General features: G+C 46.9%; 1 protein-coding gene across 1 annotated transcript; it reads left to right on the top strand.

The window, feature by feature from the left end:
* Positions 1 to 752: 752 nt before the first annotated feature.
* On the top strand, positions 753 to 9,565 carry atp1a3a (ATPase Na+/K+ transporting subunit alpha 3a). The gene is made up of 21 exons (XM_076139146.1): positions 753 to 800; positions 893 to 1,096; positions 1,496 to 1,609; positions 1,874 to 2,008; positions 2,135 to 2,252; positions 3,053 to 3,141; positions 3,259 to 3,438; positions 5,034 to 5,232; positions 5,338 to 5,582; positions 5,730 to 5,922; positions 6,019 to 6,194; positions 6,354 to 6,490; positions 6,574 to 6,724; positions 6,915 to 7,083; positions 7,216 to 7,370; positions 8,017 to 8,140; positions 8,391 to 8,536; positions 8,758 to 8,888; positions 9,009 to 9,110; positions 9,226 to 9,317; positions 9,537 to 9,565. The coding sequence occupies exons 1-21, from the start codon at positions 753 to 755 to the stop codon at positions 9,563 to 9,565; spliced, it is 2,937 nt and encodes a 978-aa protein (XP_075995261.1).
* The last annotated feature ends 5,006 nt before the right edge of the window (positions 9,566 to 14,571 follow it).

A 14,571-nucleotide genomic window follows, 5' to 3' on the forward strand; every position in this document is an offset into this window, starting at 1 on the left:
CGCGTGGCGACCACGCAGGACAAGGATGAGAAGGAATCGCCCAAGAAGAAGGGAGGCAAGGATCTGGATGACCTCAAGAAGGAAGTTCCCATTGTAAGAGCAACAACTTCCTGTGACCTTACACACACACACACAGCTACCTCACTACATGGCCTCTAACCAGCGCCCAATCATCTAAAAACAGAAATCTCAGTGTCTATAACCTGATCTCTGTGTTTGAATGAAAGGATAGCACAGATATGTTATTCTGCTGCAGCTGGTGGACAGGAGTTATGTGGTTTGAGGTTTGAGGTGCTACGCCACAACAATTTAATCCTGCGGTTGAAGGATTTCCTCCTGCAAGGGGGGGAAGCCAAACCCAGGAGAGATCCCTGTAGCATGAAACTATATGAGCTGGAACAAACAGCTCAGTCCCCTGATGCCCTTTAGGAATTTTGAAACACATTTTTTAAAATACAGGAACATGTAATACTGGTGTGGACAACATCAGCTCCTGAACATCTGTCTGATGTGTCTTCATTTAGTTCACCTATCATTCAAACATGGAAGGATGTTTTCATGTAAAGTGTAGTTTGAATTATGGGGAAATAATAACATAGTAACCATATTTTCAGTTTCAGTTTCGATTCAGTTTTACAATTATTCTTTTATAGTATCTTTGGACTGCAATCATACTTTTAATATAATTGGAAACAACTGACTGGTTAAGTTTATGTTCTGTTGTGTGTTCTTCTGTGTAGACGGAGCACAAGATGTCTGTCGAGGAGGTTTGCAGGAAGTACAGCACTGACATCGTCCAGGTAACATGCTTCTCACATGGCAGAGATCTTAACATACAGTTTTTAAAATTCATAAACCAACACCATTGTCTTTTGGCCATCTGCTCTCCTAGGGTTTGACCAATGCCAAGGCAGCAGAATTCCTGGCCAGAGACGGGCCCAACGCCTTGACTCCGCCCCCCACCACCCCAGAGTGGGTCAAGTTCTGCCGCCAGCTGTTTGGTGGCTTCTCCATTCTGCTGTGGATCGGTGCCATCCTCTGCTTCCTGGCCTACGCCATTCAGGCTGCTACAGAGGACGAACCAGCTGGAGACAACGTGAGTCCCGACAGGTGGATCGCATGGAGTGCAGGCTGCAGAGAGCCATTGTAGCGACGAAATACATTCATAGACAAAAGAAGCAGAATATCAAGACGGAGAGAAATGAATGAAATGACGAATGCAGTCTAGACAGCAGACAGATGGAGGAACACACACCCTGCAGATGCTGCTTTCAGCTCCGGGATATGAAACAGAAAATGGAAGAATTAGGACTGATCTGAGTTGTTTCTACAGTCTGATATTGAATCTGTGCCTCTCTCACAGCGTCTTTCATTTAAAAATCTCTTTCTCTCTTTTTTTTCTGAAGTCGTTTTCAGTTTTTTGAAAAGGTGAATTAGATCATTTATATTCTATACTGAATATCTCTTTTCTCTCTCCCTCTCTCTCCCTCTGCAGTTGTATCTGGGTATCGTTCTGTCAGCTGTTGTCATCATCACCGGCTGCTTCTCCTACTTCCAGGAGGCTAAGAGCTCCAAGATCATGGAGTCCTTTAAGAACATGGTTCCTCAGGTACTGGTCCCTGAGCCGTCACACCTTCAATTTCCTTGAGTTTTGAGAGTATTGTCTGGAAAGCAAGTAGCAACACATAAAGGGATTAAATCTACAATGGTGTGAAACTAAGAAAAGCACCAAACTTTAAACGCTAACAGGCTTTTCCTTTAAGTTAGCTGAGTATGATTCCCTGCATGTTTCGATGGAATTACTGAATCCTAGTGGCACTTGTTCCTTCTTTCTCTCCCTTCCCTCCTTCACACTCTGTCCTTCTGTGCACAGCAAGCCCTGGTGATCCGTGAGGGAGAGAAGATGCAGATCAACGCTGAGCAGGTGGTGGCAGGAGACCTGGTGGAGGTGAAAGGAGGAGACAGGATCCCTGCTGACCTCCGCATCATCTCCTCCCATGGCTGCAAGGTCAGAGACACACACACCTGTAGATAGTGTTGTTTATAAACCACAACACAAACAATCCGTCCCTCTAATCTCTCTCCCTCTCGCTCCTCTGCACATGTATAAACATATTTCCCCTCTTGTTCTCAGGTGGACAACTCTTCACTCACTGGCGAGTCCGAGCCTCAGACGAGGTCACCTGACTGTACCCATGACAACCCCCTGGAAACCCGCAACGTCGCCTTCTTCTCCACCAACTGTGTCGAAGGTAAATGTTGGCTCAGCGTTGCCATTTCGCAAAATAGTGTCATCATCACCATGATTGAGCATTTAGGTGCTTAGTGTTTTATATGTCTATCTCTATATGTAACATAAACATCCCACTGGAACTTTCTGATGGTGAAATTCTTGTTAACGTTTCTCTCCACATCATGTTGTGTACATATTGCATCAGTGTGTCCTCTCTCATGTGACTGATTGTGTATGTTTGTATTGTTCCACATCAGTGTTCAGATCAGTCCTGCAAACAAAGACACTTCACATTAGTCAGTGTTTGTTCAGAGGAAGAGGCCCGGACCGTGACGGTGATCAGTGAAGTAAAGAGCTCCTTTAAACCTGACGCTCTTCATTGTGTTAATGAGGAGTTAGGGGATCTAATAAATAATAAACAATTAACTGTACAACCCCCCTCAACGTTTTAAAGCTTTTATGGTGGCACATTTATGGTAAATCTGAGCGTAAATGGAAATGAACTTCAATATTAATGCGACTAACACCGAACACCGGATCATTTCAGCTTTTACTGGGCCCCAAATCATGGCAGAGGACCTGACAGGGCAGTGTGTGTTAATGAGGCAACAACTCTAACCATTACACTCACAGCTGGATAAGAGAAGCAGAGTGTGTGCTGCCCTCCTATGGACAGATTTTGTTATTACATGTCCAATGTAAAGCCTCATCCCTCTAGCCAGGATTGTCCGCTCGTGTCCGTCCATCCATTAGTCAACACTACTCCTTCCTGTCTTAAACACATATATGTAGTAACACATGCTCCCTGTCTTTCTCCAGGCACAGCCCGTGGTATTGTTGTGTGTACCGGTGATCGCACAGTGATGGGCCGGATCGCCACCCTGACCTCAGGCTTGGAGACTGGAAAGGTGAGGAGTATTGATTATTAATGATGATGTCATAACTGCCAGCATGTGAGAGGAACTTTGATGTGTTGGAATTTAAAGACTTAGTTTCAGTCCTGTCACTCTTCTGTCCCTCCTCAGACACCCATCGCCAAGGAGATCGAGCACTTCATCCACATTATCACAGGCGTGGCCGTCTTCCTCGGCGTGAGCTTCTTCGTCCTGTCAATCATTCTCGGTTACAGCTGGCTGGAGGCCGTCATCTTCCTCATCGGCATCATCGTAGCCAACGTACCTGAGGGACTGCTGGCCACTGTCACCGTAAGGAAGTGTGTGTGTGTGTGTGTGTGTGTGTGTGTGTGTGTGTGTGTGTGTGTGTGTGTGTGTGTGTGTGTGTGTGTGTGTGTGTGTGTGTGTGTGTGTGTGTGTGTGTGTGTGTGTGTGTGTGTGAATATAACGATGCCTTTTGTCCATCTGTTGGAAGAACAGGAATATAAGTATCTCAAGTGTGTTTGTATCAGTTTGTCGTCCAGTGTTGTTGTCCTTGGTGTGTGTGTTTTGCAGTATTTCACTGTGACTTTCTTGTCCTCCTCAGTTCAGTGTTCACTGCAGTCTCGGGTCAAACTGTGCTTTCAAATCCCTTTACATGCTTTAGTAGACAAAGAGAGAGAAAGATGTCATTTCTGAAACGCACCTGTAGTGTCTTTCTCCAATGTGTCCACTAGAGGGAGCCTATCCTCCCCAAACGGCCCCTAACTGCACCTCAGTCTTTGGTATTAAATCTACCCTGTATCAGCGGTTTGATTAGTCTAAAGATGAGTCAGTTTAATATGGATTGTTATTGTAAGTAACCTCAATATTCCATATAGATAAACAAAATCTCTGTAAAACTGAATCTCTGATTGTGACTGTTTCCCTCACGTCTGCCCTTAGGCTTTGTATGCGTCTGCGTATGTTTGTGTGTGTGTGTGTGTGTGTGTAATGACGTGTCATGTCCTGTGCGTTGTGTAGTAATTTCAGCCTGTTGTCTCGTGTCCAGCTGATTGTTTTGTCTCTGCTTCCCTTTATCTCTCCTCTGCTGTTGTTCAGTCTTTGTTGTCCGTCTGTACCTTTGCTTAACATTCACTCTGTGTCAGTACATGTGGTGATGGTGATGTATTGTATTCTGTTTGTGTATCTCTCTCTCTCTCTCTCTCTCTCTTCCCATCCCCTCCTTTCCCCCTAAGGCAGCCCATATGTGTTGTGTGTATGTATTTCTCCCTCTCTCTCTCTCTCTCTCTCTCTCTCTCCATCTTTCTCTTCATACACTATGTCTCTCTCTTTTCCCCAGGCCAGTCGTGGTGCTGCCTGCAATGACAACAGCTAGCTAATGTAATAACACTAGGCTAGCCTCATGAACTGAGTTTGCCCTCCTCTGCTTGGCCTTGGCTCGTTCTGTTTTGCCTTATTTGGCATGATGACATAATGCACTGCTGCTCTGCTTCACCACTCCGCCCGTTCATGCCTCTGATTCTGTCTGCCACACTCTTTTGGCTGTGATTTGATTTTGATTTAGTTTTGGAAGATGTTTTTTTGATCTGAGTGCATTTTGGAATACGGGAGCTTGTTTTTCTTTTTGGTGAGTCAGGTGAACGTCTCCAGGTGTGTGGGGGTGTGTGTGTGTGTGAGTTATGGGGTTCAGGTCAGTGGCATTATGGTGTTGATGTGTATGCTGATTGGCTGGAGCTAGTTTAGTGCCTGGAGCCGTTCATCTCTCTCTGTTTCATGTCTCAAATGGATTCTAACTTGTTTCTTCATTTTGTTTCTCCTTTCTTCTCTGTCTCGATGTCAACAACTCCTCTCCTCGTGTCTTTACTTCTCTCCTGCCTCTGCCATTTCCTCCCTCTTTCCTCTTCTTCTCTACCGCTGCGTCTCAGGTGTGTCTGACGCTCACCGCCAAGAGAATGGCGAGGAAGAATTGCCTGGTGAAGAACCTGGAGGCGGTGGAGACGCTGGGCTCCACCTCCACCATCTGCTCCGACAAAACGGGGACCCTGACCCAGAATAGGATGACCGTGGCCCACATGTGGTTCGACAACCAGATCCACGAGGCTGACACCACTGAGGACCAATCTGGTAAGAGATGAAGAGACGCTGGCTTCAGAACTTAGAAACTGATTACTAGAAGCAGAAATGTGACACACTGAAACCCCGATCACTGTTCTCCCGGCCGTTGTCTAGGCTGCTCGTTTGACAAGAGCTCAGTGACGTGGGCGTCGTTGGCCCGCATCGCCTCACTGTGCAACCGCGCCGTGTTCAAGGCCGGCCAGGACGCCCTGACCATCCTGAAGAGGGAGGTGGCCGGCGACGCTTCGGAGTCGGCGCTGCTGAAGTGTATCGAGCTGTCCAGCGGCTCTGTCAAGGCCATCAGGGAGAAGAACAAGAAGGTGGCAGAGATCCCCTTCAACTCCACCAACAAGTACCAGGTCTGTGCCGCCCGCTGACTCACACACAAGCTGAGACACAGCTTTCATGCCAAAGTTCCCCAGAAAATCGTGTTTCTCATATAAAACCCCAACATGCTATTTTCAAGGGGATCCAGGAGCTTTAATGCTAAAATCTTCGTCCCTCAGCTCTCAATTCATGAAACCGAGGATGAAAGTGACAATCGCTACCTGCTGGTGATGAAGGGAGCCCCAGAGAGGATCCTGGACCGCTGCTCCACCATCATGGTGCAGGGCAAGGAGCAGGCCATGGACGAGGAGATGAAGGAGGCCTTCCAGAACGCCTACCTGGAACTGGGAGGGCTGGGAGAGCGAGTACTGGGTAAGAGAGCTGGAGAAACAGAAAGCTGAGGGAAAGGCAGGGGTTGAGAGCCGCCCAAAACGTGACTTTGTCTCCTCCAACTCTTCATGTTGTCAGGTTTCTGCCACCTCTTCCTGCCAGAGGACAAATTCCCAAAGGGCTTTGCCTTCGACACAGATGACGTCAACTTCCAGACGGACAACCTTTGCTTTGTGGGCCTCATGTCCATGATTGATCCTCCCCGTGCTGCTGTGCCCGATGCTGTGGGCAAATGCCGCTCCGCTGGAATCAAGGTGGGCGTCTTTCAAGTCTGACCTTTAATGGACCCGTCAGAGGGGCTCATCATGCTCACCTGAATATTTATTGTCTAAAAAAAGAGCGCAACAGAAACCAAATATATTCAGATGTTTGTTTTCTAACTCTTCACCGTCCTCCTCCTCTTCCTCACACAGGTAATCATGGTGACTGGCGACCACCCAATCACAGCCAAGGCCATCGCTAAGGGTGTGGGCATCATCTCTGAGGGCAACGAGACAGTGGAAGACATCGCTGCACGCCTCAACATCCCCGTCAGCCAGGTCAACCCCAGGTGAGCCAGGAAACGTGCCAATACGTCATGAGAGCACATGGCTGTAGTTTACTGAACTAACCAGCCTTGTCCACTCTCTTTAGGGATGCAAAGGCGTGTGTGATCCACGGCACAGATTTGAAAGACCTCTCTCAGGACCAGATGGATGATATTTTGAGGAATCACACAGAGATTGTCTTTGCCAGAACCTCCCCACAGCAGAAGCTCATCATTGTAGAGGGCTGCCAGAGACAGGTACATACACACACACACACACACACCTGCCAACAAGTATCCATAACAAAGCAAAATAAATAGTAACTGGTGGCTGCGTACACCTTTAACTTTGATGCTGATGATGGGAATCAAACACAGAAATCAAGCCGACCTGAGTTCCCTGTGTTTTCCCGTCTCTCACTTTCTCCTTGACCTCCTTCTCACTCAGGGTGCCATTGTGGCTGTGACAGGTGATGGTGTGAACGACTCTCCTGCCCTCAAGAAGGCCGACATCGGTGTTGCCATGGGAATCTCTGGCTCCGACGTGTCCAAACAAGCAGCAGACATGATCCTGCTGGACGACAACTTTGCCTCCATTGTCACTGGAGTAGAGGAAGGTGAGAGATAAAGGGTGTTAGGGTCTCTGAATGCTTCCTTCATGTTTGTATCTTAAAGGCATGAAGCTGTGATGATGATGATGATGATGATGATGGACTCTCCTCTCTCTAATCCCCCTCATTCCTTTCCAGGCCGTCTGATCTTTGACAACCTGAAGAAGTCCATTGCCTACACTCTGACCAGCAACATCCCAGAGATCACCCCCTTCCTCTTCTTCATCCTGGTCAACATCCCCCTGCCGCTGGGCACCATCACCATCCTCTGTATCGACCTGGGCACTGACATGGTGAGGGGAAACTCACACTCACACCTGGCAAAGTGACACAGCACGCAAGCTCTGATGTGTTCATATCCAATCAGGCATCGAGAAGCACAAGCTACTGTGTGTGTGTGTGTGTGTGTGTGTGTGTGTGAGAGAGAGAGAGAACTCGACCCTGCTGCTACTGGTACACACACACACACACACATACGGTTGCCTGCCCTTGTCAGCTGAACTCATGCATGCACACTCACCGGTAAACATCACATGTGACAGACAGGTACCAGGTGGCCCAATGTTTACTTCATATAATGCTCGGTCCCCTCACAATACAGAATCATTACATCATAGTTGTGTCGTTTAAGCAGCAGGACTGAGATCTGAACCAAAACATTGAAGGATTTAAAGTTTTGGTTTGGCAGTGCAGCATGAGAACACAAGACAAATACATCCCTGAGCTGAGCAAAGTATGTGATGAGAAAGTGCATGTACCACAAAGCTCCACTAGATGGCAGTATGGGACCACAGTGCAGTCTGAGTCACCACTAATGTGTTGACGACACTGCTGCAGTGATTCTATGACTACGTCTACAAATGGAGAAAGGGTTTAGTGCTTTATGTTTTCATATAGGCAAGACTCAGAATCACCCCCCTCCCCCCTCCCCTCTGTCAGGTTCCCGCCATCTCTCTGGCCTACGAAGCGGCTGAGAGCGACATCATGAAGCGGCAGCCCAGGAACCCGCAGAGGGACAAGCTGGTGAACGAGAGGCTCATCAGCATCGCTTACGGACAGATCGGTGCGTCCCGTGTTTGTTGCCGTTTCTAATAGATTTGCTGACGACGTTTACACCTGAAATTCTGATACATTTGTAATGAATACGGGGCCGACATTGATGACAAAATCGACCGACGCCTCCTTTCCTCCTTTCCTCCCTGCTTCTGTTTCCTCAGAGCGTTGCACTTTTACTTCATCCTCTTGTCACAACATTAGATTTTATGTTGTTCAGATAAAAACAATTACTAATGAATCAAAGTGTCGGCCTGCAGGTATGATCCAGGCCCTCGGTGGCTTCTTTGCCTACTTTGTCATCATGGCTGAAAATGGCTTTCTGCCCGCTGAGCTGGTCGGCATCCGGCTCAACTGGGACGATCGCTCCACCAACGACCTGGAGGACAGCTACGGGCAGCAATGGGTACGAGCCAGATGACACGCCGCCGCTGTTTCCCTGTTTCAGTGCGCCGTAAATGATTCCCTGGTTACCATTTTTGTCCTGATGCTTTTCTTATTTCCCTGAATGCACCTGGACGCTTTGCCTCTATATAGAGAGAAACACACTGTAGACATTACATCATCGTTTCTACATTTTTAGACAATGTAGATCATGTTTAAGTGTCTCTCTCTCTCTCCGTGCAGACGTACGAGCAGCGTAAGATCGTAGAGTTCACCTGCCACACAGCCTTCTTCGTCAGTATCGTGGTGGTGCAGTGGGCCGACGTCATCATCTGTAAGACCAGACGCAACTCTGTGTTCCAGCAGGGCATGAAGTGAGTTCACACAGAACAAGAGTGACCCCACGAGCACAGCAGCTATGGAATGATCCCTCCCTCCATTTCCCTTTATTTCCATCCATCCAGCACTTTGTAACTGCCTTCATGTCTTCGCAGGAATAAGATTTTGATCTTCGGCCTCTTTGAGGAAACGGCCCTGGCTGCTCTCCTGTCTTACTGCCCCGGCATGGACGTGGCACTACGGATGTACCCGCTCAAGTGAGAGCAACCACACAGCACACAGCAGTAATACTCAATGCAGTTCATAGACTGATGGATTTACAAATGAAAATATGACTGACCTTTGACCCCGGCTCCTTGGTTCCTCTCTCAGGCCCAGTTGGTGGTTCTGTGCGTTCCCGTACAGTTTCCTCATCTTTGTTTACGATGAGATCCGAAAACTCATCCTTCGCCGAAACCCCGGAGGTACGAACACACACGCACACGCACACGCACACACACACACACACACACACCTCAGTTTAATAAAGCAGCAAAAGCATTTACCTGACAGTGATCAACAATCAGCCACAGATCCAAAAGTTTCCAACCATATTTGACACAAATGCCAATCAATCAATAAAGGGGATGATTGAATCTTTAACACCTTTCTCTCTTTTCCTCCCTTTCCTCTTCTGTCTGCAGGCTGGGTGGAAAGAGAGACTTACTATTAAATTATCAAACCATCATTTACTTCTCACCCCGTCCTTCCTCAAGCTCATCCCTTCCTCCTCCTCCTCATCCTCCTCCCCTCTCTCTCCCTCTCTCTCCCTCTGTCTCTCTCCTCCTCCCCTTCATCCAGCCCTCCTGCCCCACCCTCACACTCAAACTGTACAAGAAAACTATGTTTACTCCTCCCTTCATCCCTGTTCCTCCTCCTCTTCCTCCTCCTCATCCTCTTTACCCTCCAAACTTCATCGCCAAAAGTAAAAACACAAACGCCAAGATGACCAAGGGCAGGGGAGGAGAGGAGAGGACAGGGGGAGAGGCAGACCTGCCGTCTCTCCCGTCCTCTCCGTCTCTCCTGTCCCTCTTTTCTATCCAGCTCTTGTCTGCCAGTCGCCCTGCTGTGCCGCTCTTCATCACTGTGTAGCGCCGAGTGAGAATTACAACAACTAAAGAGACAAACCTGAGCACTGTTCCTCTCACGTCTCCTCTCCGGAGCCGCGTCCCGGCAGCTCCCGTCTAGATTCCCACCCGCCTGCCCGTCGAGCACCAACCGACCTCCGCTGCCCAATTACTGCCACTTCTCGCCGTCGGTCCGCATTCTGCCTTCGCCTCTTCCTCTCTCTCCCTCTCTCTCTCTCTCTCTCTATTTGTTCACTGCCAGGCTGTATCTATCTACACTGCCTCTCTCTCTCTCTCTCTCTCTCTCTCCCCCTCCTTCCTCCCTGTCAATCAAGAATCAACCTCGCCGCTCACACCCTCAAGATTGGTGTGTGGCGGTGGTCACATCCTCTGCCTCCCTCCTTCTCACACCTTCCCTCCCTTCCTCCCCTCTTCCCCTCTTCCTCTTCCCCTCCCTGTGTTTCTCTGCTTGTGTTGTTGTTGTTTTCTAATAGACGACTGTGACTTTTTTAAAAGCAAAATTGTTTGTAAAAGTTGGGTGGCTTCCTTCTTTTCTATGTTCAGAGTCTGAGAGCTGCTTGTTTTCATCCGGACATGACAAAGCACACCGTCTCTCCCTCTTCCTCTTCCTCTTTCCCTCTCTCTCTCTTACCTCCCTCTTTGCCCCGCCCCCCTGTCCTTTACCTTCCTGTCAATCTGTCCCTGTTTGTCTGTCTGTTGTGAACACGGTGCAAACCCTCCGTCCTTGTAAACTCTTCCTCCTATCCTCCTTCCCTCCCTTACCCTGCCCCCCCGGCCCCCCCTCCCCAAACCTAAGCCCCGCCCCTTAAAATACAATCTTTCTGTGTCCTCGGAAAAAGAGATTTCTCTCCCGATTTCATGATTTAAATCAGTGGAAGTAAAGTTTACAATAAGGCTCAACACTGTAACCTGCAGAACAGCAACAAACAAGAGAAAAAAAAGAAAATGAAATAAACCAGAAGGATCTCTCTTTTTTCAGTTTGGTCTCCAGTTTGTTTTTGTGTGGAGTTTTGTCAGAAAATGGAAATAAAAGCTGTGACCAACTCTCTGCCAGTGTCAAGTCCTCTTCTCTGCATGAACATCTGCATCTGCACATCTGGGCCTGTGGGAGTGACTGAGGACAGAGGGAAGGAAACACAATAACATGATTATGACTCACACACACAGGCTCACACACTCACATTGTAGCAGCATGAACACTTTGTGCCTTGAGACTCCATTATAGGTGGAATTGTGTGTGTGTGTGTGAATAAATTAGTAATAAAAACAGGATTTATTGGTGTAACACTGCTGAAATGTTGCTTTCCTGTATTTAAGATCTTCTGTAAAGGAAAGGAAGCGAGAGTCAAACAGCCACTAAATAACTTAAAGGCCGGTGAGTAAGGAAAATTGTTAAATCTAGGGATATATGACCTGAGGCTCTTTACAGAAAATAAACGGTCAAATATTAGTCCGGCACTGTTGCTAGGTTACCTAATGGCACTTTCATTTATTTTCTAAAATTTCCAAATGCTTCAAAATAAAATCAATCTTTCAAAATGTCCTTTTTATTATTTTATTTTATTTTTAAACATCAGAGCAAAACCTCTCTAAAAGAAAAATGGAAATACTTCATCAATCACTTTGCCTGTAATTCATGACGGTGGTGAACAGAACAGCAGAGGTGTGTGTGTGTGTGTGTGTGTGTGTGTGTGTGTGTGTGTGTGTGTGTGTGTGTGTGTGTGTGTGTGTGTGTGTGTGTGTGTGTGTGTGTGCAGCAGTGTTTCATGAATACTATTACAAGGCTCAGGGAGCAAATGAGTATCGTTGCCCACTTGACACACACACACACACACACACACACATATGTAACCCAGGGATATAGGTCACCCTGTTGTGTTCCGTCTCTCTGTTGTCGTTTATTAATTCTAATGTTCCACTTGCGTTCCACATACAGATCGATTATTTCTGATTATATTTTGAAGTTGATCATAATAGAAAAGTGTCAGAAGAATAGAAAAAATGGGAAGAAAATCCATGTGATAAGAATACAGAAATGTGAATAAAATAGTTACCAAAATAAAAGCCCATCAGTACAAATCTGTTATTGAAAAAAATGTGGCAATGATTCTTAAACATTTTACAGCACAAACCTAAACTCTATGTGTCTGTCATGTTCTCCTACATGTACACACACACACGCACACACACACACACACACACACAGGGGCAAGGAATCTACTAACAAACGTCTGTTAGACTAAACAAAAGAAACGATGCCTTACAGTGGAGCAGCCAGCTACCTCTACCTCATTATGAAGCTCACACACACACACACACCTCCTTTTTTTCATCCCTCCCTTTTTGCCATAACAAGCACACCAAAACACCTTTCCTCTGATACACACTTGCGCAGACACACACACACACACACACACACACACTCAGGCCTTCTCTCAATCTTCTACCCACTTACACTCTTAGTTGCCTCCTACCGCTTTCTTCCGAATCTCACACATGCATCCGCGCACACCTACACACACACACACACACACACATATCTTCTCTCAATCTCCTCCCCATTTACACCCACACTAAAACCCCTTTTTGCAGCCTTACACACACTCACACACACACACACACACACACACATACACACGCACACACACACGCACACACACACCCCTCTCCATCTCCTGCCTTCCCTTAAAACCCTTTCCTTTCCTCTATGTCATGCACATTCACATGCACTCTCGCTCTCAAGACACACACACACACACACACACACACACTGACTCTCTCTTTGTCAACCCCTCCACCCTCCCCCTCCTCCCCCCTCCCTCCCTCCACCCAGTAATCTGGCTGGCCCGTGGCCTCCTCTCTCTCGCTCCACTGTTCTGTGTGATAGAATATCGATCGGTTTGCCTGAGCTCGGCGTGGAGCGGAAGGAGGGGCTGTGTGTGTGCGTCTGTGTGTGTATGTGTGTGTTGGAGGGGGGGCAGTGGTCAGACATGCTCCAAGGTTGTTACCACAGCAACTGCAGGATGGGTCAGAGGGTTGCCATGGCTCCTAGGTCACAGGGGTCAGGGGGAGGGTTCTTTTTTTTTTTTTTGCCCGGGTGTGCGCTCAAGTTCATGTGTGTGTGTGCGTGTGTGTGTCAGTTAATAGGAAGGGAGGAGGGCTGGGGGAGAGGAGAGAGAGAGAGAGAGAGAGGTGTCCAGTCCAGCTATATTGGGTGTGTTAATAATGAATGGTGTTGTATGTGGCCGCTGTCTCCTCGTCTCTCCCTCCATCTGTGCCTCTGTTTGCCTGTCTGTGTGTGTGTGTGTGTGTGTGTGTGTGTGTGTGAATATATATGTGTGTTTGTGTAAAACATGTTAAGCACCAGAACATTAGACCTCCATTTAAATCCTCTGAGGTTTGACAGAGCGACACAAACGGATAAATCTCCCTTAAAAGCTTAAGAGGCCTCTGAATCAAATTGTTACATTTTTCATTAAAACAGCAACAATTAAACTTTTCCCTCTGTTATTTATTTGGATATTAACATCTGTGTGCAGCAAAGTAAATGAGAAAGTGTGTGTGAGTGTGTGTTTGGCTTTCATTCAAAGGGAAACAGAATCAGGAACAGATATAATAATTGTAAATTACTAATATCTACTTTGCTCTATTCTTCTATTTTTTTAACCTTTACAGGAATATTAAGCTGACATTTTTCTGGCTCTGATCTTTGCACTTATGGCAGTAATTCAAAGTAAAAGTAAGGACAGCAAATCTATGTTATTACTCAAAATATTTATTGTTATTACTTGGAATGTCAGTAATTTATTTGTTATTTGTTAAAGGATTTTATGATTTCCTGGCACAAATTTATGTAAACAAAGCTTTATTGATTTTAATAAAGTTACAGTGACTGAGCGACACTCAAAGATGCAGAAATGATGAATAAAAAAGGGCAAAATAAAGCAGAAAATAAAGCTTTGGCACAAATGAGGTGTGGGGATGTGAATGTACCAGAGTCTTTCTGGTTTTGTGTGTTTGTTTACATATTTAAGTTCCATTAAACTTGCAGGATGGATGCTGAAATGGTGGGCAGTTGGTTTTTCTTCCTCAATGCCTGAACGTGTGCCTCTCTTTTTCTTCTTCTATCAAGGAGCAGGAGCAGACCCAGCAGCATTCCTACGACAACCGCAACACTGACCACACCTGCAGGACGCACAAAGAGAAAGCAGACAGCAGGTGAGACACAAAGGTGCAGTATGACATCCTGCAGGTGCCTGAGGAGGAAATTAGCTCCATTAACCTAACGTTGAATTCATCAGAGGAAGTTTTGATGTTTGGGGAGGGAGGGGGAACCACAAAATGTGTCCAGCAGCCCCGTGGCCAGAATACCAATTCACATCCAGCTCAACTTATCTGCTCAAAAGCACCTGAGTACCAAGATTCCCTTTTTTTAGATTTTTAAGCCAGCGGACCGAATAGGATCTTAAAGTCACGAGGCGTCCGTGCAAAGCCAATCTCTCAATGCTGCAGAGCCCCCCGCCCCCCCCTCAAGACCCCTCTCACTCCCCTCATCCTGCATTACCACTGCAAGGTTATCATACAAACCCTA

This window comes from Genypterus blacodes, unplaced genomic scaffold (genome assembly GCF_046128005.1).
Source record: "Genypterus blacodes isolate CSIRO-AG114 ecotype Tasmania unplaced genomic scaffold, CSIRO-AGI_Gbla_v1 ptg000438l_1, whole genome shotgun sequence".
Taxonomy (NCBI): Eukaryota; Metazoa; Chordata; class Actinopteri; order Ophidiiformes; family Ophidiidae; genus Genypterus; species Genypterus blacodes.